Source organism: Podarcis bocagei, assembly GCF_964188305.1.
Source record: "Podarcis bocagei genome assembly, chromosome: 15".
Taxonomy (NCBI): domain Eukaryota; kingdom Metazoa; phylum Chordata; class Lepidosauria; order Squamata; family Lacertidae; genus Podarcis; species Podarcis bocagei.
The window spans coordinates 11823073-11850383 of record NC_138141.1 but is presented as its reverse complement, the minus strand read 5'-3'; the positions used below and the strand labels follow the sequence as shown (position 1 = coordinate 11850383).

The 27311-nt window shown below is 44.5% G+C and overlaps 1 protein-coding gene across 1 annotated transcript; it reads left to right on the top strand.

The window, feature by feature from the left end:
• On the top strand, window positions 1-27311 carry LOC308574157 (all-trans-retinol 13,14-reductase-like). The gene is made up of 11 exons (XM_081171694.1): window positions 1-217; window positions 3653-3835; window positions 7819-8060; window positions 10760-10961; window positions 12924-13121; window positions 14112-14231; window positions 15203-15341; window positions 16508-16617; window positions 20592-20758; window positions 25492-25651; window positions 26971-27311. Exons 1-11 carry the CDS (start codon window positions 58-60, stop codon window positions 27114-27116), a joined length of 1827 nt encoding a protein of 608 aa, XP_081027820.1. The 5' UTR covers window positions 1-57; the 3' UTR covers window positions 27117-27311.

The window sequence follows — 27311 nt, the reverse complement described above, 5'->3', positions numbered from 1 at the left end:
GCGCTCTTTGAGCCGGCGTCTCACTTTCGCGTCCTCGCAGCGCTTGCCGGGGCGGCCATGTGGGTGTACGCGCTCGTGGGCGCGCTCCTCCTCCTGGGCATTTGGAGAGCTCTGGGCACCCGAAGCGCCTCTTCCAACCCTTTCCGGGCAGATTCCAGGCGGCCGCCCGCGCCTCTGGTGACCGACAAAGATGCGCGCAGAAAGGTCCTCAAGCAAGGTAGCCACCGGCCAGCCCCGGCGGGGGGCGCTGCCAGGCTGGTAAAGGGAGCCCCCCGAAACGGGGCTGCTGGGTGGGGGGTCAAGCGGCGCGTGAACGATGCCCAGTGGTGGTGGGCAGCGCGGGAGTTCTGAACTGCACTCGCCGTGCCAGCCTATGCATGTTTACTCCAGAGTAAAGTCCGCGTTTACTCTCGCGTAATTCTTGCAGGCTAAGAGAAGGACTCCTGCTGGTTTCTGTTGCTTAGTGCCCTGTTGAGTTCTGTTCTTGCTTTGTGTGCCAGAGTTCATCAATCTGGGTATTCCAGGAAAAAGATCTGGGTTAGAGGTGCCAAAAATCCTTCTCCGCTGCCCCCTGGCGCTTACTGGGCTCTGACTAGTGCAGACTTCTCCCCTTGCACAGGCATAGCCAGGATTTTTTGTCAGGGGGGGTCAGGCCTTTTGATTGGGGGGGGCGGAGAGAGAACCTCAGTTAGCTATGTATTTTTATTGATTTTTGTTGGTGAAGGGCAGCTGTCCCCCCCTGCCCCCGCTTGGCTGCCCCCGCATCCCTGTGTCTCACTTTGACCTTAAGTGCCCAACACTTTTTTCCCACAAGCATCCCCCTTCACTCTTATCATCTGACACCCTTCCTTAACTCCTTAGACTGACATCCTGTCTTGTCTCAAATCCCACACATGTTTCCAGTCCCTACAGGTCACAGGCCTCCCTTGGCCAGCTTTACATGAACTCCTGGACCTTTTCTCTCCCAGTTTGTCAGCACCCCCCACTTTCCAAATGTTCCCTGGCCTTCCAAGCGTGCCAGGGACTCTCCCAGATCACCACCATGGTGTTCAGGTACGACTTAAGGAGTGGGAGCACTCTGGAGTGGTCCTTTAGGGTGGAGGAAGTAGCAGCATCCCTGCTAGTGCCTTCAATAGCCAACCTCCAAACCTCTGCAGCGCTTCAGGGATTAAAATGGCGGGTGGTCCTGCTCCCCTCCTCCTTGCCATTTCCACAGCTTTCATCTTTCAGAGCACCACCAAGCACGGAGGCCCAATTTGGCCAGGCTCCCCTGCCTTGCAGTCAATGCCATCATTTCCTGCTGGTGCTGGTGGCAAAGGTCCTGTGCTTATACAACCATCACCCCAGTCAGCCGATTGCTGAACTCTTGCCCAACCCTGTTCATACCACAAAGGAGAATGATATCAGACTGCTGCCAGGTGATTGACAAATGGATAGCCCTGCCTAGCTGTCCATAATCCCTGGGGTTTGGGGGAGGTCAGGCTCTTGCCTGCTCTCTGAATTTGGTCCTTCTCCTGCCCTGTTTCGTGCCCTCCAGTTTAAGAGAACTAATCACATTGACCCCAGAGTTCAGTCTACTGTCAGTTTGTTTCACTGAGGCAAAAAAAAAAATGCACACCAAGCATGAAATATCCCATGCATTCAACCGTGTGCTCAGTGAGCACAAAGAGAGAGACAGAGAACTTTTAATGAAAGTGTTTTAATGCTGGGCTGTTTTTATTGTAATTATCTGTATGTTTTTAATAGAGTTTTATTTTTAGCTCTATGAAAATTTTATTGTATTTCGTTATTGAGGGGCTTTTCCTATGCTTTCAGCTGTTCTTATTTTTATCTGTATGCCACCTTGTGTCCCTGTCAGGGGAAAAGGAGGGATATAATTAAATTTGCAATTATAATATACATTTTACACATATTTAAATATGCATGTTGAGCTCTTTCATGCAATGAGGGAACCTGGTTGGCCTCGTGTGGAAGATATGTAGGGCCCTTTTCATGGTTGCCAAATGACACAGCCAGCAGATGTGCGTCTAGTCCGTATGTCGGCATCAGGCGCCAACTCCAAGCCCCACTTATCTGGCCCTCAGAACTCTCCCCTGTCCTTGCTTTGCGCCTCAAGGGATTTTGCCTTGCTGGAATATGTCCTGGGAGGCTTAGAATGCTTCTTGCTTGTTCTGGGTGGAGGGTGGAGAAAGGGAGGAGGAAATGTGGCCCTCAGGCTGAAAAATGTTCTCCACCCTTGGATTAGTGTGATGTAGAAATCAGAAGAAATGGAGGCAGTGAGAGATTTTACTTTCTTGGGCTCCATGATCATTGCAGATGGTGACAGCAGTCACAAAATTAAAAGACGCCTGCTTCTTAGGAGGAAAGCAATGACAAACCTAGACAGCATCTTAAAAAGGAGAGACATCACCTTACCAACAAAGGTCCGTATAGTAAAAGCTATGGTTTTCCCAGTAGTGATGTACGGAAGCGAAAGCTGGACCATAAAGAAGGCTGATCGCCAAAGAATTGATGCTTTTGAATTATGGTGCTGGAGGAGACTCTTGAGAGTCCCATGGACTGCAAGAAGTTCAAACCTCTCCATTCTGAAGGAAATCAGCCCTGAGTGCTCACTGGAAGGACAGATCCTGAAGCTGAGGCTCCAATACTTTGGCCACCTCATGAGAAGAGAAGACTCCCTGGTAAAGACCCTGATGTTGGGAAAGATGGAGGGCACAAGGAGAAGGGGACGACAGAGGGCGAGATGGTTGGACAGTGTTCTCAAAGCTACCAGCATGAGTTTGACTAGACTGCGGGAGGCAGTGGAAGACAGGAGTACCTGGCATGCTCTGGTCCAGGGGGTCACGAAGAGTCGGACACAACTAAACAACAACAAGAAATCAGAAATCAATGGCTGTTTGATAGTTCTCTCCCAAACAGTGGACTAGCTACCATTCTTAAGCAGCTGCCTAAATAGGAATGAGGAAGGTTTTATGTAATCCGGTTAAATTAACTGCAGCTAGTGCCTTGTAAAACAGACATGATGTGCCGCAGGTGGTTTTTACCTCTCGGTTGTCGCTTCAAATTAATGGAAATACAGCCAGCAGGCAAGGCGTATGGAACTCAGATATGGATCAATCATGCATATATAAAAGCTAAACGCTGCTTTACCAGAGTCATCGGTTCTCACCCTTTGTCAGCTGATCCATAAGGCCTTCGCCTAACAATCAAGTCAAGATCGGTGACAAAATTACGAGGTCCTCGGTGCCTTTCTTTTTAAGATAATTTTGTACATTGCACAACTTTCAGGAGGGGGGCATCTTGCAAGATTTCCAGCTCATCTGGGGTATTTTTACCTTTGAAACAAATCTTTTTTTTAAAAAAAAATGTGAACAATAGGAAGCTGTCATAGGCAGAATCAGACCAGTGCTACATCTAGTTCAGTACAGTCGTACCTCGGAAGTCGAACAGAATCCATTTCGGAAGTCCTTTCAACTTCCGAAACATTTGACTTCCAAAGCACAGCTTCTGAATTTTTTTGCAAACACCCGCTGCATCTGCAACAGTTACCTGAGCGGGGTCTCTTCTGCTACAGCATAGGAACTAGCCTATCTACAATGATGCCGTAGGGAATAGGAGTTGTTCATGCCTTTTGTTTCTCTTTCCTCTCCAGGCTTCTCCAAGGACAAAGTTCCTGGCAGTCTGGATGCCATTGTCATTGGAAGCGGCTATGGGGGCCTGGCGGCGGCCGTGATGCTCTCTAAAGCTGGGAAGCGTGTGCTGGTCTTGGAGCAGCATGGGAAGGCAGGAGGCTGCTGCCATACCTTCAACGAGAAAGGTTTCGAGTTTGACGTGGGTAAGGTGGCCTAGTCAGGCTGGGCATGGGCCGGAGCAGTTATATATATATCCTTGGACTTGTAATGAGGACTAAATCTTGCTTGTATTCCCAGTACGTTTCTGAGCACAATTCAAAGTGTTGGTGCTGACCTTTAAAGCCCTAAACGGCCTCAGCCCAGTATACCTGAAGGAGTGTCTCCACCCCCATCGTTCAGACACTGAGGTCCAGCTCCGAGGCCCTTCTGGCGGTTCCCTCCCTGCGAGAAGTGAGGTTACAGGGAACCAGGCAGGGCCTTCTCGGTAGTGGCGCCCCTCCTTGCAGAACGCCCTCCCATCAGATGTTAAGGAAATAAACAACTATCTGACATTTAGAAAACATATGAAGGCAGCACTGTTTAGGGAAGTTTTTAATGTTTGATGCTTTATTGTGTTTTAATATTCTGTTGGGAGCCTCCCAGAGTGGCTGGGGAAACCCAGCCAGATGGGTGGGGTATAAATAATTTTATTATTATTATTATTATCATCATCATCATCATCATCATCATCATCATCATCATCATTGGCTTTATATGACCTCTGAATGGAACCAGTACACTGCATTTAGCACTAGTTGGTTTTCCCAAATCATCTTTAAGGACGGCCCATGCACAATGCATTGCAGCAGTCAAATCAGGAGCTTACCAGAGCTTGGAGTACAGTAGGACTGGCTTTGGGTCTTGGTTCAGAAACTGCAGCTAGCACAGAATACTTTGACTTGTGGGGGAATCTTCCCAGCAACAGGTGAAAACAGCACTGAATGCTCTGCAATGGCTGCCAATGTGACACCAAGCCAGATTGAAAGTGCTTGTTTTGATATATAAGGCAGCTCAGGACCCAGATACCTGAAAGACCACCTGCTCCTTGCTACACCTCCTTAGACTTTGGGGGATTTGGCGGTTGCACTTCTCACAGTGCTGAATAGCAAGCGGTGACTCCTGAGAGGGCATTCTCAGTAGTAGCACCCCAATTCTGCTCTTCCTTCACATCTGTGAGTAGCACCATCACTTAATGGAGTTTCAAAACAAAGTAAAAATGCAGCTCTTCACCCAAAAGTGCTGTGCCTCAGTTGGATGATATGGTTGCATTGCTAATATATTTTCTATTTTTACAGACAATATGTTTGCAATGTAACTATAGCATCCAGTTCAAATGTTTGAAGGTACATTCTGTGATTTGAATGAAACACTGCTTTATTGTACGTTAATGTTGTTCCTTGTTTTGGAATCGTGCGGAAAATGAAAACGCTGTCATAAATAATTTAAATTTTAAAAATTAGAACATTAAAACTAAAACGGGGGGCCACTAGGGGCGCATCGGAAGATGGCTGACAATAACATCTCTCCTACCCACACGAGGTAATTAGGAGGCTGTGATGGGAATAAATAGCCTCCCTACCCCCCAAGGTTGTGGGGGGCTGCCCTTGCCTGCTGTGCCCTACACCACCCCCAAATTTGTGGGGATGGGGGCACTAGGTAGAATGCCCTCCTGTGGATCTTGGCGCTCCTAGACGCTGTCTCTGATCCGCGCCTCTAGCTGCAATAACTTCAAAAGAAACAATTAGGAAGAAGCGAATGCACATATTTCAAGGAAGGAGGGGGAGTAAAGACTGCTAACTGAAGAGATCTCTGATAAACAAGACGAGTCGGAGGAACAAGCATAAATCATGAGAAGATCACCAAGGCTCGGTATGGCAAAGGGACTGGATGGGGGAGGAGGAAAAACTTTCTTTTCTTTCCTCTATGTGATTAACCAAGAATCCCCCCCCCCCCAAGTCAGAAATGCCATTTTAATGACTTAAGCTGTGGATTTATGTCTTTGTGGAGATAATTTTCTAACCAAAGCATGTTTCAAGAAGATTGTGGAAAGCATAAGAGCTTTGGAATGACGCAGTGAAAAATACCGTTGCCATGTTGGCAAGTTCTGTCGGAGGACTTAAGTCTGGGAGGAGGAACAGAGCTGCTTTTATATTGTGGGTGAGACTCCTCAGAGGGACTTAAGAGCGACAGATCTGTGAGATTAATGATGGAAAGAGCGATGTTATTTATGAAAGCGATGATATATGGAAACCATCTTGATATGAGGATTGGACGAATGGAAAAATTCACACAGGACTATAACTGGCGTCTATCTGCTTAAGGAGATTATCAGAAGAGATCATAAAGAAAAAAACAAAAAAATATACGAACAAGATGAGATGTGGAAACAGCAAGATAAGACTGGATAGAATTATGAACATTATTTGGACTGATTTGGATATTAACGCAGTAGCAAGAAGATGATCAGAATCCCCCTTCGGAACTTGAAATTTGGGTCCCCTCAACAAAAATTTAAAATTCGCCTTTGTAATTTGGAATTTATGTGATGTGATTTGATTTGATTTGATTTGATTGGTCGGCTAATAAAAATTATTTTTTAAAAAAAGAACATTAAAACTAAAACAGGTCTTGCATGGTATCTATCATGGTACCTCAGGTCTGGAGGGTCAAATGTGGCCCTCAGAACCTTCTCCAGATCATGTGTTCCTCACTGACCCTGCTTCACACCCCAAATGTTTTTGTTTGGCTGGAATTGTATAGTTGGAAAAGACCCTGAGGATCATCTAGTCCAGGGTTCAGCAACTTAAGGCCCATGGGCTGGAAGCAACCCATGGAGGTCGTTTGACTGGCCCACAAGCCACCCCTGAACCAAGCTGACCACTCGCATGCTGCGCTAAACCAGCACAGCGCAGCATGGAGACTTACTTCCGCGGCACTGGAAATCGCGTCTGTGCAGTCGCCGGAAATCTCGGGCGCACACACGATCCAGCCCACAGAGGAATCTCTGCGGGGCCAATCCAGACCAGGCAAGATAAACCTTGCTGACCCATTCTAGTCCAACCCCCTGCAATGCAGGAATACGCAGCCATCCCATGTGAACCTGCAACCTTGGCTTTATCAGTGCCGTGCTCTAACCAGCTGAGCTATCCAGGCATATGTATGCTTGAACTCAGACAATAAGTAACCAAACAAACCCCTGTGTTGCAAAGAGAACGTCAGCAATCTCTAGGAAACACAATGACCATGTACATACGCAATAGACAATCTTTTATAGAATTCCTTCAAACCATAACAAGTACAAAATGAAATCTTTAGTCTCAAAGTCTCTGAAAATCTTTAAATGAAGCGAGGTACAGTGGTACCTCGCAAGACGAATGCCTCGCAAGACGGAAAACTCGCAAAACGAAAGGGTTTTTGGTTTTTTGAGTTGCTTCGCAAGACGATTTTCCCTATGGGCTTGCTTCGCAAGACGGAAATGTCTTGCAAGTTTGTTTCCTTTTTCTTAAAACCGTTAATACAGTTGCGACTTGACTTCGAGGAGCAACTCATAGCACGCAGTGTGGTAGCCTTTTTTGAGGTTTTTGAAGACTTTGGTGATTTTTGAAGCTTTTCCAAAACTTTTCTGACACCGTGCTTCGCAAGACGAAAAAAACTGCAAGACGAAAAAACTCGCGGAACGAATTAATTTCGTCTTGCGAGGCACCACTGTATCAGACTTTGTGTGATGAAAGACAAGCTGTGAAGCTTCGTGTATTCAGCAAATATGATGTCCAACACTGAACAGTGATTCCGGATATTGACTACTGTTTCGTAGAATTCTCCATCAGCGTGGTGGGAGGATATAGAATTTCTTCATAAACTCATCTTATTTTGAATGAATGTATGTAAATGAAAATATCAAATGCTATGGAGCAGTGCTCATGTAGTAATGTAGTCATTACTACATGATATTTTGCTGGTATTTTATTAAGCTGGTTCATTTTATTTATTTAACAAAATGTATATGCCATAAAATCTCTTAGTTTAGAGAAATATCTCATCCAAATACCAGGTTCCAGTTTAGTATACCCTTCCCAGATCCTAAAATTTAGGAGCTAATCTGTTGCTATTGTTCTTTCTCTATAACACTTCGTGGGTTTGCTTCCAGGGATCCATTACATAGGGCGAATGCAAGAGAATTCTTCCCAGCGCATGATTATTGACCAACTCACAGATGGGCAGCTCCAATGGGCCCAGATGGACTCTCCCTTTGATACGGTTATTCTGGGAGATCCTGACAACTGCAAGAGGTATTACCTATACAGTGGGAAGAAGAAATATACCGAAGGCCTAAAGAAACAATTTCCTGGTGAAGAAGCTAATATTGATAGATTTGTGACACTTATAAAGGTAAGCCTTTTAAAAGTGGTTCTGGTGAAAGGCCTCTTAAACTGGCTATCGAGTCTTAATTGGTTTACATTAATAAGGTTTTTTTTAACCAAAAAAAACCCAGTTTAAATGTATATACTATATAATTAATTAAATCTATCCTTTATTAGGCATAGCAAACCACACATTATCAGACACCGTGTACAAATTGTGCAAAATACGAGCTCAACATAACAAGGTTTGTCCCAGTAAGATCTTTAACTCTAGGAAAAAAACAATTTGCATAAATAATACAATACAACATTACCACATCACCAATCAATCAAGAACCACTAGATCTCTTTATAATGGCCCAGTCTTTCTACATGGACAGCACTAAAACATTCAGCCACTATTAAAGTAATTTGATCATTCCTGTCCGAGAGCAGGTCCTGAACCATTGGTAGCATAGAATTGAGCCTATTGCATTGTAAGGCCTCTAATAATTTTCTTCTGGCATAAATGCCAAAATCACAAGAAAAGAAAATGTGCTCCAAAGTATCAGGTTCCTGTTTACTACATTTGCAGAGACGCTCTGATTCTGGGAGAGCTAAATATCTTCCTCTTACTATCTTCAAGGGAAACATTAAATCTGGCTAACATAAACAGCCTGCACAATTCATGATTCTTCAGATTTGTCATGTATCCCTTTTGAAAATCTCTACACAAAGGGAGATTGAAATAGAGAGGAGAGCAAGTGCTCTGCTTTGCAACCTCGAGAGTGGAGAGAACACTTTTTTTCTGTAAGATTCTTCCTGATAATTTCCCAAATATCTTTGGGGTCAGAATTTTCAAAGTCAGTTAGATTAAGCCCTATCGAGTTCAATTTCCTCCTACAAATCAATGATAAATTGTAATTACATTATATACTATATAAATGTAGTACATTTCTTCCAAGTTGCTCAAGGCAGTGCACACACAGTTCTCCCCTCCCCATTTTATCCTCAGAACAACCCTGTTTGGTAGGCTGAGCTGAGAGACAGTGAGTGTACCTAAAATCACCCACTAAGCTTCATGTGCTTTGCTGTTTTGCTCTCCAGCCACTTCCTTGTGCTTAGCAGAACAAAATGCTAAAATTCTCAGTCCTTGTGCTTTAACACTGATGTCGTCATCTTTTAAATTTTGTTCAGTTTTTTAACAATTTAACAGTGTGTAACGCTTATACATCCTCGATCTACATAACACAGAAACAAATAAGAAACATTTCTGATGGAAATATTATATAATAGTACAGTGGTACTTCAGTTTTCAAATGTACAGTCATACCTCGGGTTAAATATGCTTCTAGTTGAGCGCGTTCGAGTTGCGCTCCTCGGCAACCCGGAAGTAACGGAGCGCATTACTTCCAGGTTTCGCCGCTTGCGCATGTGCAGACGCTCAAAATGACGTCATGCACAGAAGCGGCGAAAAGTGATGCGCATGTGCGCAGACATGCCATCGCTAGTTATGTTTACCTCTAGATGTGAACGGGGCTCCGGAACGGATCCCGTTCGTATCTAGAGGTACTACTGTAATCCATTCCGGAAGACCGTTCGAGTTCTGAAACGTTCAAAAACCAAAAACTCAGCAGCTGGCAGCTAGACCTCAGAATCTTGCACTCAGCAGAAGCCCTGTGGCATGTTAGACATCCAAGGCATCTTTGTATTGGCAATAAGTTATATGAAATCAAAATACGGAATAGACGGGAGGTTGGGTCTTTAGTGTTAAGACCAATTTATGCCTTATTGTTTGATAAGAAAATTCTGTGTCTATTGCTATTTCTGTGTGTACCGTATTTTTCGCTCTATAAGACGCACTTTTTCCCCTTCAAAAATTAAGGAGCGAATGCAGGCTCCTTGGCTTCAGCGATAGCAACGCGAAGCCTCCTAAGTGCAGAGGGAGAGCTCCCCCTGCGCTCCGGAGGCTTTGTGTTGCTTTCGCTGAAGCCGCCTGAAGCCCCCGGAGCGCAGCGCGAACTCCCACTGCGCTCCGGGGGCTTCAGGCAGCTATCCGCAAGCCTTCGGAGCGCAGTAGGAGTTCCCGCTGCACTCTGAAGGCTTGCGGATAGCCGCCTGGAGAGCGAGAGGGGTCGGTGCACACCGATCCCTCTTGCTCTCCAGGCTTCGCTTTGCTGGAGAGGCACTGCACAGTTTTCCCTCTCTGCGCAGCGCCCCTTAGGGAAGCAGGAGGAGAAATGGAAGGGGCTCCGTTTTTCCTGCCGCTTCACTGAAGGGGTGCTGAGCAGAGAGGGGGAGAATTTTTTTTTCCTGTTCTCCACCTCCTATGATCCGGTGCGTCCTATAGAGCGAAAAATACGGTAATTTGGTGTTTGTGTTTTCTCTTTTTTCTTTTCTTGCTGTATTAATAATTTTTTTTTAAAAGGCATCTTTATAAACTGAAGCATTTACTCTGGGTTTACAGCGTTCGTAAACCGAAATGTTCGTTAACGGAGACGTTCAAAAACCGAGGTGCCACTGTATAGCTATTTAGTTAACATCAAGAAAAGAAAACAAAAAAGAGAGAAAGCAGGGAAGGGAGAGCAGGGAAGGGGAAAAACAAGGAGAGAGATGAAGGATCTGTTTGTTGAAAATCAGACAACATTTCTTATGTATGTTCATTAGCATTTAGACGGAGGTCTTCTGCTGCCTCTGAGATTTGTGACTCACTGTTCTTCCTTCTTTCTCTGCCCCTCCACCTTGCAGAAAACTGCCAGAGGGAGCACCCACATGGGGATTCTGAAAATGCTCCCGATGCCCTTGGTCTGGTTTGTGAACCGCACTGGCCTGCTAGCCTGGATCTCTCCTTTCTTTAGAATGTCAGTCAGAAGCCTTTCAGAAGTGGTGGCTGAGTTGACAACAAATGCAGACCTGAGAGCAGTCTTCAGTTATATCTTCCCTACCTACGGTAAGCGATACCCTCCCCTGCCATCTGAAAGGAGCATACGTTACATAAGGACAGTCCCTTTGCCCTTTCTAAGGAGGCATAAAGGAGCCTTTCCTAGTTTCATCTGGTTGATTAAACTTATAACTTTGGTAATAGAGACAGGGGGACGCAGGTGGCGCTGTGGGTTAAACCACAGAGCCAAGGACTTGCCGATCAGAAGGTTGGCGGTTTGAATCCCTGTGACGAGGTGAGCTCCCATTGCTCAGTCCCTGCTCCTGCCAACCTAGCAGTTCAAAAGCACATCAAAGTGCAAGTAGATAAATAGGTACCGCTTCAGCGGGAAGGTAAACGGTGTTTCCATGTGCTGCTCTGGTTCACCAGAAGCAGCTTAGTCATGCTGGCCACATGACCTGGAAGCTGTACACCGGCTCCCTCGGCCAATAAAGCGAGATGAGTGCCACAACCCCAGGGTCGGTCACAACTGGACCTAATGGTCAGGGGTCCCTTTACCTTTTAATGGAGACAGGAGGCTACTCATCTGAGAGAGTAAAAGTGGCATGATCCTGACTATTATCTGGGATACAGTCATCAAAGGTTCTCAGGCAGGGTGGAAGGAGAAAGAACTTGCCCATGTGAAGACCACCTGGTGGAAACCCTCACACATTCTTAATTGTAAACTATATGCTGATCTCCGTCAGCAATTTCTAGATCAACTCTGCATCCCCAAATGGAAACCAGAGTTGGAGGTCATACATTTTCTATTACTGGGGAATGATCAGGAGCTCACCAAGTTAGTGGCTAAATATCTCTATTTGGTTTTTTGCCTCGAAATACACTGCAGACGTCTGATCTCCCTGGAGACCTAGAGATGTGACAATAGACTGCTCTGCCTCCTTTCTTTTAGCAAATGTTTTGTGCTGGGGAAGTGGTAATTCTGTATTGATTTGGTTTGGATGTGATGCCAATAAAAGGTTTGAAGATGATGATAAAGGAGCCTCTTCTGTGTGTGGGTGGAACTAGACAATGAAGAGAATATCAACACGGCAGCCCCTGATATCAAGAGTCTAGGGTCTCCTCCTTGCCCTTGTACCGTCCAGTAAAAATCAAAAGTATTACTTGTCGTTGTGTTGAGTTTCCCTGGGCCTACAGATGACAGCCTATGAAGTGTAGAAGAGGGGGAGAAGCTTAGCATGATAACCTCCTGTCATATGTTGAAATTGACCCTATGTCACCAGCAGAGATGGAACAAAGAGACACAAGACTGCTGCTTTCCGTGGCAGCCGTGTGTAATGAACATGGGAAGCTAGTTCATCAAGCTCAGTATTGTCTCACTGTTGGTGCCTCTCCAAGATCTCAGGCAAAGGTCTTTGACATCACCTTCTGTCTGATCCTTATTTTAACCAGGGTGCAGGCTGGGGGTTAAACTTAGGACCTTCTGCATGCATGCAAAGCATGTGCTCTGTCAATCCACTCTTGATAGATTCAAAGAACCACTGGATTTAGCTTACACAGGATGAGATGAATGGAAAACAGTTTATTCTGGGAGATCCTGACAACTGCAGGTTTGATTGTTTGGTTGCAACTCTTTGTTTGTTTGTTTGTTTGTTTGTTTGTTTGTTTGTTTGTTTGTCTGATTGCAAGTGTTTGATTTAGCAGACAGGATGAGACAAAATGGATTATAAAAATGTTCATGCAAGTTACTTGCAATTTATTGCTGAGATGGAATAGTAACTAGCTTAAGACCTTGACATATGCAAAGATGAGCAAAACATTGTGATTAATGGAATCTACGAAGAGCACAATAGCTGTTGAAGCCATAACATGCTTGGTTTCATTTTGAGAAAGATGCTGATAGGAATTAAGTTTCTGATATGAGACCTCTTCTGGCATTCAGAGTATATATATGTGCGGGAAAGCTGTGTGCAAAGAATTTTTTTCCACCTTTTGTTTACACAGTTTCAGTTCTTTTGCTTTGTCTTACAGGGGTGATTCCTGCAGAGTGCAGCTTCCCTTTGCACGCCATCCTTGTCGATCACTTTTTGGAAGGTGCCTGGTACCCTCAGGGAGGTTCCAGTGAAATCGCATTTCACTCCATCCCCATCATTGAACGCGCCGGAGGGGCTGTCCTCACCAAAGCACCTGTGCACAGCATCTTGGTGAACTCGCAAGGAACAGCCTGTGGTGAGTTGCGGACTGGATAGAGCTCTCTGTAAGAGTCATTGTGATATGTGGCTAAGGTACCAGGCTTATAAGTCAAGCTCCTGGTTCAAATATAGACTCTGCCATGAATTAGCTCAATTATCTCAGGTAAGCTTCTCAGCCTTGTACCCTCCCCATTTCCGACATGAGGATAATACTGATCTGTCCTACAAGGTTATTATTGTAAGGATTATAACAAGGTGATATTATGATATGAATGCTAATGTGCTATATCAATATGCGTTTAAGTCTTAATAATGTTATCTGTTCTCTCCAAGCGCTTGGCATAGATAGACCCACTTTGCAAGAAACACTAAGCCCCATATTCCTCAAATGCAGAGTTGTTTCTCTTCTGCTGCAGTTCAGCTTCCAACAACAACAACAAATTATTCATCTCGCAGTGTGATATGGTGAAATTTTACGTAATTAATTGCAAAATTAATTTCGTATGGATTGCGTTATTCCACACCATTTATTTTAGTGCCAAGAAAACTCAGTAAATGGGGAAAGGGGAAGAGGAGACTCTTAGCTTCCTAAGAACTAAGGGGATAAAGGATTCTGCCAAAGCTCTTCCCACCCACATTAAACTTCCTTAAAGACATATAAGCTGCTTACCTGCTTAAACCCTCCCTTTTAATTACACTGACCCTCCCGTGCCGGTGGAAATAATATCTGTATTTTTTATAAATATCCTCCAGCGTGCAATACATCTACAAAATATGGCTGATAACATGACTTGCCTTGCAAGGTTGCTGTAAGAATTAATGGAAACCCTTGCAACATTGAGGGCCAGCCCCCCAAAAAACCTTTTTAAAAAGTACCTTGTTACCCATCAGTTTCTAGCTTCTACCTAGAAATGGTCATTTGTTGAGACTTCCCTGCAACCAGCAGAAAATGATTCCTCCTTTTTTCTTGCTTAGAGAAATCTAAAAGAAATGTTTTATGGACTATATACATTTTTGCCTCTTTCAGGTGTAAGTGTAAAGCAAGGTCAAGATCTTGTTAATGTCTATGCTCCTGTTGTGATTTCTGATGCTGGCATCTTTAACACCTATGAGCAGCTCCTGCCAAAGGAATTGCAAGCTTTGCCAGGTAAGAGGACACAGAACAATTTGTGCTTCCACTATTGTAGATGTATGGTGGACTTGTAATTGTGTGTGTGTGTGTGTGTGTGTGTGTGTGTGAGAGAGAGAGAGAGAGAGAGAGAGAGAGAGAGAGACCATAAAATGTAGACTTCTTTGCCAGTTTTCATACCACAGGGTGGGTGGGTGCACACACACACACACACACACACACACACACACACACACACACACAAAGAGAGTTTTGTAATTCCAGTATTATACTGCCAGTAACTTCAATTTGCCTTTGTGGGTTTTGTATCGTTTTTTAGAAAGACTACATATCCTAAAGATGTAAGAGATCAAAATATACAATCCTCAACTAATTGTGTCCTATGATTCAACTGCTAGGAGGAGCTTGCATTTGTGTGTGTGTGTGTTCTTAGCACTGAATGTAGCATAGCTGGTAAATGTTGCTTTCCCTAAGCTTTCCCATAGTAGACTTTTGTTGTTGTTGGGCTCGTATCAGCCCCAGACAGCTAGGGATAATGGGAGGAGTGATTTACCATCCGGAGGGCCGCTCTTAAAACAATAAGACATTCTTGTCTGTCTTCTCAAGCCTTTTGTTTCTTCCGTCCTCTTTTATACTATACAGTGGTACCTCAGGTTATATATGCTTCAAGTTACAGACTCTGCTAACCCAGAAATAATACCTGGGGTTAAGAACTTTGCTTCAGGATAAGAACAGAAATCGCGTGGCGACAGCGGGAGGCCCCATTAGCTAAAGTGGTGCTTCAGGTTAAGAACAGTTTCAGGTTAAGAACAGACCTCTGGAACGAATTACGTACGTAACCCGAGGTACCACTGTACTGTAAGCCTAGGGGCTGCTTGACTTAAGACTGTTGTTTTCCTCCAGTTTTCCTGTCTAAAACAGCTGTTGCTTGGATTCTTAACTCTGCTTCCCCTATCCCTCCTTACATCCCTCTGTTCCTCTTTGGGCAGGTGTTCAGAACCAACTCTCTAGGATAGATCATGGCATCGGAGGATTCTGTGTCTTCATAGGACTGAAAGGTTCCAAGGAAGAACTGGGATTGGAAGCCAAAAACTACTACATCTACCCACACAACAACCTCAATGAAGCGTAAGTGGCAGCAGCTGAGAACTCCATTGGTTTGCGGTGGTTTTGTTTTGTTTTTTAAAAACAGCAATACAAGTTAATCCAGCAGGGCTCTTCTTAAAGTAAGTTGTGTTCAGAGGGCAAATGGGTGAAGAATAGCAGCCAGAAGTTCAAGGCATGAAATCTTAGTGCACCAATTCAAATTAGAACTTGCCAGTAAAGGTAAAGGTATCCCTGACCGTTAGGTCCAGTCGCGGATGACTCTGGAGTTGCAGCGCTCATCTCGCTCTATAGGCCGAGGGAGCCGGCGTTTGTCTGCAGACAGCTTCCGGGTCATGTGGCCAGCATGACTAAGCTGCTTCTGGCGAACCAGAGCAGCACACGGAAACGCCGTTTGCCTTCTCACCAAAGTGGTACCTATTTATCTACTTGCACTTGACATGCTTTCGAACTGCTAGGTTGGCAGGAGCAGGGACCGAGCAATGGGAGCTCACCCCGTCGTGGGGATTCGAACCGCCGACCTTCTGATCGGCAAGCCCTAGGCTCTGTAGTTTAAACCACAGCGCCATGTCCATTTAGTTTCTTCAGCTGCTGTACCCACAGCCCCTTCTCTTTGTTCTTGTATGTAGATAAAGCGCCAAAAACAACCTTGTACATTGGCCCTGAACTCAAGTGTGCAAAATACACATAAGTGTAATTGGGTTGGGTGCATCTGAATTTAATGTTCACGTCTTTTTCTACTGGCTCAATGAAACTTTTTTCTTTTTCTTAAAAAAACACCAACTGACCATGAATATTGAGAACTACAATCGGTTCACAGGTGAATGTTTTGGAATTTGGTGCAGAACGTGGCTCAGATCAGCACAATGGATATGGCCTTTACCTCAGGAAAGATTGTGGTCAGTGCTTGAAAAGAGACACTGGCAACTAAAAGTTTTGGCCTAGCTATCCAAAAATCATAGATATTAGAAACTATGCCACCTTTAACTGTCCATATATATATATATTTGCCTCCAGCCTTAAAAAAGATGGTAAGAAAAACTGGAATAACACAATGAAAGAAATGAATGTATGTAATGGGAAAGTGCAGAAATAATTTTTAATATATATATATTTACTATAATACAAAAGTGACACTTTAATTAAAGTTTTATGAATCAAAGCTCAGGCAAAGTTTTCCTTCTTGATAGGTTCACTTCTTACATTAATTCTTCAAGAGAAACTGCTCCAGAAAAGATTCCTTTCCTGTATATTGCATCCTCATCAGCAAAGGACCCCCTGTGGGAAAAGAGATTCCCAGGTATTTGAACAAGTGGTTCAACTTTCTTCTTTTTTAAAAGGGATGGCGGGGGAGAGAGAAGATTTGGGAATTTGGGACTCCAGGAAGGCAAGTTATAGCCCTTGGCTTAATTTCATGCATGTGACCAGGAGGGAGGAAAAGGTAATAACAGTAATAATCTATTACTTATACCCCACCCATCTGGCTGGGTTTCCCCAGCCACTCTGGGCAGCTCCCAACAGAATATTAAAAACACGACAAAACATCAAACATTAAAATCTTCCCTAAACAGGGCTGCCTTCAGATGTCTTCTAAAAGTCAGATAGTTGTTTCACCGCTGTGGCCCTGAGGGAATGTGGACCTCAGCATAAAAACAGTTTCCGGCCCCTAATAGAAGACCGGCCTGCTGGATATCAGGCCAATGGTCAATCTATTCCAGCATTCTCTTCTCACAGTGACCCATGGGAAGCTTGCAAGCGGGACATGAGCACAACAGTGCTCTTCCCATCTGGTATTTCCAGGCATTGGCATTTGGAGGCATTTACGGGACCGCCTCTCCTGGTATGCCCTGCAAGGACCTTAAGGTCCATTAATAATCATAGTTTAGAGGTCCCAGGCCCTAAGGAAGTCAGATTATCCTCCACCAGGGCCAGGGCCTTCTCAGTGATGGCTCCGACCTGGTGGAATGCTCTGCCCCATGATACCAGGGCCCTGCAGGATTTAATTTTCTTCCGCTGGGCCTGTAAGACAGAGCTATTCCGCCTGGCTTTCAATAGCCTGATCTTTTATTCTCCTTCCTTCCCTCCTCCTCCCCTTTTTATGAAGTTTACCCGCTCTGGGATTCCACAGCGAATTCTCCCCTGGTCTCCTCGCTGGCCCAATTAGGACTAATTTTGCCAGCTAGCACTGGTGATCATCTAATGTTAATTGAATGGATTCCCCCCCAAATTGATTTTTGAATTCTGAATTTATTGTTATTCACTTTTTATACTGTATTTTATGCTGTTTTTTGTTGCATCAATTAAGTGTTTTAAATCTGTTGTTAGCCGCCTTGAGCACGGTTTTCTGAACCAGGAAGGGTGCGGTATAAAGAAAAAAATTATTTATTAATTATTATTATTATTATTATTATTATTATTATTATTATTATTATCGTGCCTCTCAGCCACGGAGGTAGAGCACAGCCACTGTGGCTAGCAGCTGTGCCTGGCCTTCTCCTCGATGAATTTGTCTGAACCTCATTTAAAGCCGTCCAAGTTGGTAGCCATCGCTGCTTCCTGTGGGAGGAATTTGCATTGTTTAACTGTGCCCTGCGTGAATTTCTTTTTATCCATCCTGTTTTGCTTCAGTCAGGGTTTGATCCAGGATGGTGGGCGTATGAGCCAGAGACATGGTCATGAACAAGCTGGAGATCAGATTATCAGATCAAGGAAACGAGAGCTGATAGCAGGAGGCCTGCTCAAGGACAGGCTGGAGGCACTGGCGGAGGAAGGGGTGGGTGGTGGGTGCGGTTTGCCCCGGGTGTCATCCCTGAAGGGGGGTGACATCGCTGCCCCGCTGCCTGGGATGCTAGCTCCGCCCCCGCGGGTGGCTAGCCCATAGCTGTCAACTTACAGATTTGAAAATAAGGGACCAGCAGCCTCGAAAATAAGGGATTTTCAGGGCACAGGTATGTTCAACTTCTGAACCCCTCCGAGCCAAAGGCAGAAAGCCCAGCCTGCAGCCAAACGAAGCCTCAAGCGGTGGTTCCCACAGCGCAGCAACCCGGCAAAGGGGATGCAGCAAGGAAAACCACCGTCATCTCTCCGCTGGGAAGCGCTGAGCAAAGGCGAGTCCCCAGGTAACGTGGCCGATTTGATCAGCACAAGGCATGCAAGCTCCACCCCCCAGTCGTTCTTAGACTCCTTATTGGGTGAGCAACGCAGCCAAGCAACACAGTTGGAGCCTCCCTCCTCCCTGGCCAGCAGGGAGGGAGGGAGAGGAGCTGCTTCCTTTGAAACCCAGGAAATTTAAGGGACATCATCAATAAGGGACAGCAGCAGGACACGGCGCTGGGATAAGGGAGTTTCCCGCCAAATAAGAGACGGTTGACAGCTATGGGCTAGCCCCACCCCTGTGCACGGCTCCGGGTGCCGGAGCAGCTAGCTCCATCTCTGGCTGGAGGTCAGACAGATACTGGACATAGCTGTCAACCTTCCCTTTTTTGCGGGAAATTCCCTTATTCCAGCACCGTTTCCCTCTGCTTCCCGCTGCTATCCCGGATTGTTAGATATCCCGTAGACTGTCCCTGGGACAGGTGAGGCTGCTGATCCCTTATTTTCAAGGCTGCTGATCCCTTATTTTCAAATCTGAAAGTTGACAGCTATGATACTGGACTGGATCACTGCAGCAGCATAAAGAGACAGAGTCTGCGTTATTATTCAAAGGGGGAAATTACTCAAACTACCAGCCTAGAGGAGAGTGGCTTTGTAAGCTTTCAGAATATTTAGAATTAGCCAGATTGACAGATATAATAAGACAAAAAGCAAAAAGTGAAGTGAAAAAGGAATGGGAGTGTCTAATTGAATACCTTAAAAGCCAAGGTTCGAGGACAGAAATCTGGCCGATCTGGAATAACTTTGTGAAGTGAAAGGATAAGAAAGAGGGATTTATATCTGGATGCTAGGTTAGAGATGATAAGGAAAACAGGAAGACACAATGAGAGGTAAAGGAGGTCCTGTGGGATTGGTGGAAGTCAACGTTTGTTTTTCTTTTTAGTGTTTATATTATTAACTTGTAAGATATGGATTTGTGTTTTTGTTTTTGTTTATTTTAATGTTGGTTTTTGTGTACTGTTATTTTTTGATATTTTTTATGTTGTTGTTGTGTGGAAAATACTAATAAAATTTATAATTAAAAAAAAATAAAAAAACAAAAAACAAACTACCATCCTAGAAGAAAGGTTTTTGTAGGGCCTGCTTCCAACAGTCAAGAAGTAAGTTTCTGCACGTGCTGTAGAGGAAGTGAGGGGCAGATGGGCCTCAGCCTGGGAAGGTAACCCTTCTAGGAGAAGGAAGACTCTGATCCTAAACTTCCATTGCCTTGTGGAAGAAGAAAAGGCTAAATCCTATACAAATTCAGAGTCGAGTCCCTAAGGCGGTTGGATGGCGCCTTGTATGCTTCCTTAAGCTGGTGCCAAACATATTAATAAATAAATAATAATAAAATTTTATTTATATCCCGCCCTCCCCAGCTGAAGCCAGGCTCAGAGCGGCCAACAACAATAAAAGTAACACAGCATTCTAAAACCAATTCATTCTAAAATCAAATCAGTGTCAAATTAATGGCAACCATTGGGCTAGAGTTCTGTGAGGATTACCAAAGGAGGGGATCAGACTGTGCCTTGGCCAAAGGCCTGGTGGAACAGCTCTGTCTTGCAGGCCCTGCGGAAAGATATCAAGTCTCGCAGGACCCTAGTCTCTTGTGACAGAGCGTTCCACCAGATCGGGGCCACAGCCCAAAAAGCCCTGGCTCTGGTTCACGCCAGCCTAACCTCCATGTGGTCTGGGACCTCCAAGATGTTTTTGTTTGAAGCTCTGCTTTCCTTTGGACCACATCAGTGAGGCTGAGAAAGGGGATCTTATCCTCTGAGCAGCCCAGGAACTCCACATGCAACCTGGGAAAATCACTTTGGCGCTGCTAAGGCAGTTTTGTGACTTCGCCCTGGATGAAAAATCTGTTGTTTCTCAAGACAGATGGATTCCAAGAACTGTTTCCTCTTCAAAGAGCTGTAACAGCTGCTGAGAGCATTCAGGCCAGTTCTGCAGCCCAGAGGGCAGCCTTGCTGTATGCAGCCTGGCTGTGCCTGTGGTAGAAGAGGCATGATGCCTCAGGAAACCCCAGCATGAGTCATATCCTCACTTGACACCTTACAAATCTGTGCATATAGGATTGTGAGATGCCCCTTTGTGACAACTCCATCGCTAATGAATGTCTTCATATCCCTTTCATTATAGGCAAGTCCACTCTAATTGTCCTGACAGCTGCAAAGTATGAATGGTTTGAGGAATGGAAGGAAGAAAAGGTTTCTAAGAGAGGAGCGGTGTATGAGGCCTTCAAAAACAGTTTTGTGGACAACATAATGGACACGGTTTTGAAGGTTTACCCTCAAATAAAAGATCAGGTAAGACCACTTTTAGTGTGTCAGCAAATGATTCTTATTCTTGTACAAGAATGGTGTCTTCTCTGCTTCTTGATGTAGAAGAGAGAGACCCTAATCCAATGCCAACATCAGCCTTTAAAGGTAAAGGGACCCCTGACTATTAGGTCCAGTCGTGGCTGAACCACTGAGCCTCTTGGGTCGGTGGTTCAAATCCCTGCGACGGAGTGAGCTCCTGTTGCTCTGTCCCAGCTCCTGCGAGCCTAGCAGTTCGAAAGCACGCCAGCGCAAGTAGATAAATAGGTACCACTGCAGCGGGAAGGTAAACGGCGTTTCTGTGCGCTCTGGTTTCTGTCATGGAGTTCCATTGTGCCAGAAGCGGTTTAGTCCTGCTGGCCACATAACCCAGAAAGCTGTCTGTGGACAAACGCTGGCTCCCTCGGCCTGAAGTAAAATGAGCTTCGCACCCCATAGTCGCCTTTGTTTTTTGTTTTTTTTAAATATTTTATTGCAAGTTTTAAACAAAAGAAAATCACCAGACATATAGAATACCTTCACCAAAAAGTAACAAACAAAGAAAGCATAAGTAAACAAAAACATACACATAGAATAAAAAACAAAAACATAGAATAAAAAAAAATCATAACCGTTCATACATTGTTTTTTCATGACTATCTGGGCTTCCTCACATCTCCCTTTCCTGCGTTCTCCATTATAAAGTTATGAACAGCAATTTATTACCTTATTTCAATTCTTATTTTCTAGTTCTCATATATTATGCCTCAAACTTTAAATATTTTTATCAAATGCTTAACTGCTTGATTCAGACATAACATTACTTCAAGTTTCATCTTTATCATTAAATTCCACTTATTCTCATATATCTTTCAACTAAATTGCTGATGCCATGTTATTTCCTTTCGTGCACTTTCTTAGCATTCATACAGCTTATAATGTTTTTGTAAATAGTCTTTAAACTTTTTCCAGTCCTCTTCCACAGCCTCCTCTCCCAGGTCTCGGATTCTGCCGGTCATCTCGGCTAGCTCCATGTAGTCCATCAGTTGCGTCTGCCATTCTTCCAGTGTGGGCAAATCTTGTGTCTTCCAGTATTTTGCGATGAGTATTCTTGCTGCGGTTGTTGCGTACATAAAAAAAGTTCTGTCCTTCTTTAACACCTTCTGGCCGACAATGCCTAAAAGGAAGGCCTCTGGTTTCTTAGGAAAGGTATACTTAAATACCTTTTTTAACTCATTATAGATCATTTCCCAGAAGGCCTTCACTCTCGGACAGGTCCACCAGAGGTGAAAGAATGTTCCTTCAGTCTCCTTACATTTCCAACATTTATTATCATGCAGATGGTATATTTTTGCAAGCTTGACTGGGGTCATGTACCACCTATATATCATTTTCATAATATTATAATATTTTCTTTCAAGGCATTACATGCCGTGAACTTCACACCGGTGGTCCATAACCTTTCCCAGTCAGCAAACATAATGTTGCACCCAATGTCCTGCGCCCATTTTATCATGGCTGATTTAACTGTTTCATCTTGAGTATTCCATTTTAGCAGCAAGTTGTACATTTTTTAAAGTACCTTAGTCTTAGGTTCTAACAATTCTGTTTCTAATTTCGATTTTTCCACCTGGAATCCTATCTTTTTGTCCAAATTAAAAACCTCCTTAATCTGAGCATAATGTAACCAATCTCGCACTTTATCCTTTAATTTCTCCAAACTCTGCAGCCTCCAAGTATCTCCAACTTTTTCTATTATTTCCCAATATTTCGGCCATTCGGCCTCCATATTGAGTCTTTTCCGGGCCTTAGCTTCCATTGGTGACAACCACCTTGGGGTCTTGTTTTCTAATAAGTCTTTGTATTTTGTCCAGACATTAAATATTGCTTTCCTGACAATATGGTTCTTGAAAGCTTTATGAACCTTTACCTTGTCGTACCACAAATAAGCATGCCATCCAAAAGCATTATTGAACCCTTCCAGATCCAGGACATCAGTGTTCTCAATAAGTAACCAATCTTTCATCCAGCAGAAAGCTGCAGCTTCATAGTATAACCTTAAGTCCGGCAGGGCAAACCCCCCTCTTTCCTTTGCATCAGTTAATATTTTAAATTTTATTCTGGGCTTTTTGCCCTGCCAGACAAACTTAGAGATGTCTCTCTGCCACTTTCCAAAACATTCCACTTTGTCCACAATCTGTAGGGTCTGGAACAAAAACAACATTTTTGGCAACACATTCATCTTTATAGCAGCAATTCGGCCCAACAAGGAAAGTTTCAATCCATAGTCGCCTTTGACTGGACTTAACCATTATGGGGTCTTTTATCTTATCTATTACCTTACTTTGATGCTGTTTCTCATCCTTGGTGTGAACTTTGCTTCACACATAGCTTAACCACAGCTTCTTCCACTGCCTTGTGGTTATGAGAGTTCCCGTTATTGTCTGGAATATTTTCTGTGGGTATTTCGTGGTCAAAAAAGGAAACTAACTCATGTTGCAACCAGCAGCATTGGTTTGACTTTCCTCCTCTCCAACCACCACCACACATTCTTTTAATAAGCAATAAGTAAACTGAACTCTGCTTCAGTCCTGCTGACCACTTATTTGATGTTTCACTGGTTACGTGTTCGTTCAAGTCCAAATAACCTTTTTAAAGCCTTAAAGCGTAGATAAATTTTACTGTATTTTCGGTTTTTATGGAAGCCGCCCAGAGTGGCTGGGGAGGCCCAGCCAGATGGGCGGGGTATAAATAATATATTTATTATTTATTTATTTATAAATAATAAATAATAAATTATTATTATTATATTATTATTATTATAAATAGGTACCGCTTTAAGGCTTTAAGGCTTTAAAAAGGTTTGAGACCAGCCTGCCTAGGACCTTTGTTCCACTTTGGAGTTCAGGTCCACCACTGCCTGAGATAAATGAGAGGCCCTTAGCAGTTGTGGTACCCAGGATCTTGAGAGAAGCACACCTGGCCTCTTTGCTTCCTGCTTCTAGGCAGAGAGTGAAAGTTTGGTTTAAGTGGCTTTTTTCAGCATCTTGGTTTTATTGCGTATTCCGTTACTGGTTTTAAACAGATGTTAGTTTTGCTAGCTTGCTTGTCTTTAGGCTGAATTTTGCTTCCTATAATCCTGGTTTTTATGCAAGGCAGATTTTATTATATTTTGTCATTCACTTTCTGTACAGCCCTTCTGCAAAGGCAGTCGTAGTTGAATATACTAAATAAATAAACGAACATTATGAAAGGCAAGTAGGACCTGCAACCAAGAGCTGCCATGTAGAGTGTTCAAAGTCAGAGTGCTGGCCAGCAAGCTTTGGCTGGCTGCTCCATTCCATTTCCCCAACCCAGTATTCAGTTTGCATTCTACAGGCTCTGAGGACTCATTCCTCCCTCCTAATGCTGCCTGCTTTTTTAATAACTTTTTGTTTGTTTGTTTGTTGTAGTGGGTATGAGTTACTCGTGCGTAAACTGGTGCCTCTCTAGGCTAATTTGTCTTGTTAAACCTTTCTGACTGCGCAGCCCCTTCTCATGGTGGCTGCCTCAATCGCTGGCAGAATCCGTCAGTGGGCGTATCTTGAACCTCTTCCAGCATAAAAGTTGTTTGACACCCAGTCTCCTCCTCCTCTCACTGCGCGGGAGTCTTCTGCGCAGGGAAGGCGTGGGTAGCGGAGGACCTGGGCTCTCCTCACTGATGTCCAGTGAAGAGTCCTGGAGCCCTCTCTCCGATTCCCCCCTCAGCCCCCCTCTATCCCTGGTGTTGCGCTGAATTGCTTCCCCCTCTACTGGGCTGTTTCTCCCCCTGTTGCTGGGTCCTTCTTCCGCATCATCAGAGAGCCTCCCCTTCACCTCTCGCTCTGATGTCAGTTCCCTGACATTTGTCCTCTGCAAACCTTTTAAAAAATAATTTTAATTATTTTATTAAGGTGATTTCAGTTAAAAGAAATAAAGTGATACAGAAAACAAAGAAGGAAAGGCAAGAGGGAGAAAAACTACAATATTCCCATACATTCTTGTATTAATTGCCATAGTGTCATTGTCCTAGTGCTTATGTAAAAGTTAACAGCCTACTACATTTTGTATAAATTCATTCCAAATGTTATCGCATTTATCCCTACAGAGTTCCCCCAAGACTGCCGTCGCCTGCTCTTGTACGGTGATGGTGCCATTTTGGCTATGTAAGGGTCAATGTTCAGAGAATGGGTTTAGTATATACAGTACCTCGGGTTAAGAACTTAATTCGTTCCGGAGGTTCATTCTTAACCTGAAACTGTTCTTAACCTGAAGCACCACTTTAGCTAATGGGGCCTCCTGCTACCATCGCACGATTTCTGTTCTAATCCTGAAGCAAAGTTCTTAACCCAAGGTACTATTTCTGGGTTAGCGGAGTCTGTAACCTGAAGTGTCTGTAACCCAAAGTGTCTGTACCCCGAGGTACCACTGTAGTATGGATCAGGGATGAAGAATCTCTGCCCTCCATCAGCTACGGCCAATGGCCAGCAATGATGCGAGAGTTGGCATCCAGCAACATCCACACGGTCAAAGGTTCTCTGTCCCTACTATGTAGATTAGGACTCTTCCAGAAACATGGCGTTGGTTTCTTCTCCTTCCACGGGGCAAATAGTTCTTGTAGTCCAATGGAGATGGAGGAGTACCTTTTCTATTTTTTGTCTGATGAGGTGAAAATGAATTAGCAGTAATAATGCTCCCTGGACATTTGATCTTTCTCTGTTCAGATTGCGTGTGTCTCTGCAGGAACTCCTCTCACCAATAAGCACTATATAGCTTCTCCGCGAGGAGAGATGTATGGCATGAACCACAGTATGGCTCGCTTCCAGCCGGACTTCATGGCAACAGTACGACCTCAGACCCCTGTCCCAAACCTCTACCTTACAGGTAAATGCTACCTCCTCACTTCTTCCACTGTACCGCAACTGTTGGCCGTTATAATGACTCTTATTTCTTTCAACCTGCCTCATCTTGAGGGCATAGAATAGATAACTTTTCCGCACTGGGCCTGTGTTCAAGATTTGGGGATCTTGTTGCTGATTGGTGAGGAAAATAAGGCAGCAAAAGTGAAATTCTAAAACAAGAAAGAACAGTGTTGCTGTTTTTTTCAGTGGCATGAACACAACACAGGAGCACAAAACCTACATTAGTGGGGTATGCATTGGGGAGTGAGTGGGCCAGCAGAGGAGGAATAGTTTCCTAAGTGGGTCTTGGCATTTGAACATTCTCTTTCCAGTTCCTTACACTTGCCCCAATTCCTGAGGCTTTTGGGGTTTGGTTGGACAAGTGGACACAGATAACTTTATCATTATTATTTATCATTTTCAATTTTACAATATCTGCACAAATCAAGACAAACCAATGATACATTGCACATCGACTCCGTTATATAATTTTCCACCGTTCTATAATTTTATTGGGCCCACCCAATATTTTATTCAAGTGGGCACCCCTGCCCTCCACTAGTATATGTACCTTCCCCCAGTGGGTTGTGGGCACACAGCCAGAGACTGCATCTGTGTGGAAACTTCATCGGCTGTTTCCTTTTCAATAGGGGACAGTCATTCAGGAGAACATTCTAGGGGCCAGTCTAGGGCAGGGGTCAGCAAACTTTTTCAGCAGGGGGCCGGTCCACTGTCCCTCAGACATTGGGGGGGGGGGGTTGACTATACTGGGGGGGACGAATTCCTATGCCCCACAAATAACCCAGAGGTGCATTTTAAATAAAAGCACACATTCTACTCATGTAAAAACACGCTGATCCCCAGAACGCCCATGGGTCAGATTTGGAAGGTGATTTGGCTGGATCTGGCCCCCGGGCCTTAGTTTGCCTACCCATGGTCTAGGGGACAGTCATTCGGGAGAGGCTGGGGAAGCCCTTGGCCCTTCACTTGACTGACCTGCCTCTTCTTCTGACCCATCCTGGGTTCCACCCTCCAGTTCTGAATCTTCCTCTGCCTCTGATTCTTGCCAGCTGGCTGGTACAGGTCTGGCTGGTACAGGCAAAACACTGCCCAGCCCTCTCCTGAGTCAGCGTCTAGCCAGTCCCTGACATCTGGCTACACAAGTGCCTTTTTGTAGCCCCGTGATGCTCTCCCAAGCGGAAAGTATGTACATTCCAGGCTGTTGACAAGGGGATGTGATGAACAAGAGGACAGACCGAGCAGAGACCGACAAGTGGCAGTGATGTCTTTGTTTTCTCCTAGGTCAGGATGTGCTTTTAGCTGGTTTCGCAGGAGCCCTTCACGGAGCCATTCTCTGCGCTTCTGCTGTCCTGGGACGTAATCTCTACATCGACTTGATGTGCCTAGGCAAGAAAATCAAAGCCAGTGATGCCGAAAAGAAAAACTAAACCTTCATTCTCTACCACACAAATGGGATTTGCCCCTGCCTCCTGCCTTATTGGTGATCTGAAAGCTGCCTGCTTTTCTACGTTCTTCATGTCTCCAGCAGGGGATGCTAACCGGTGCCAAAACTATATGCCTTGGTGCTTTTGCGTGTCGAGGTCCCAAGCCAGCCTTAAATAAATTCACACTTCACACAGGAA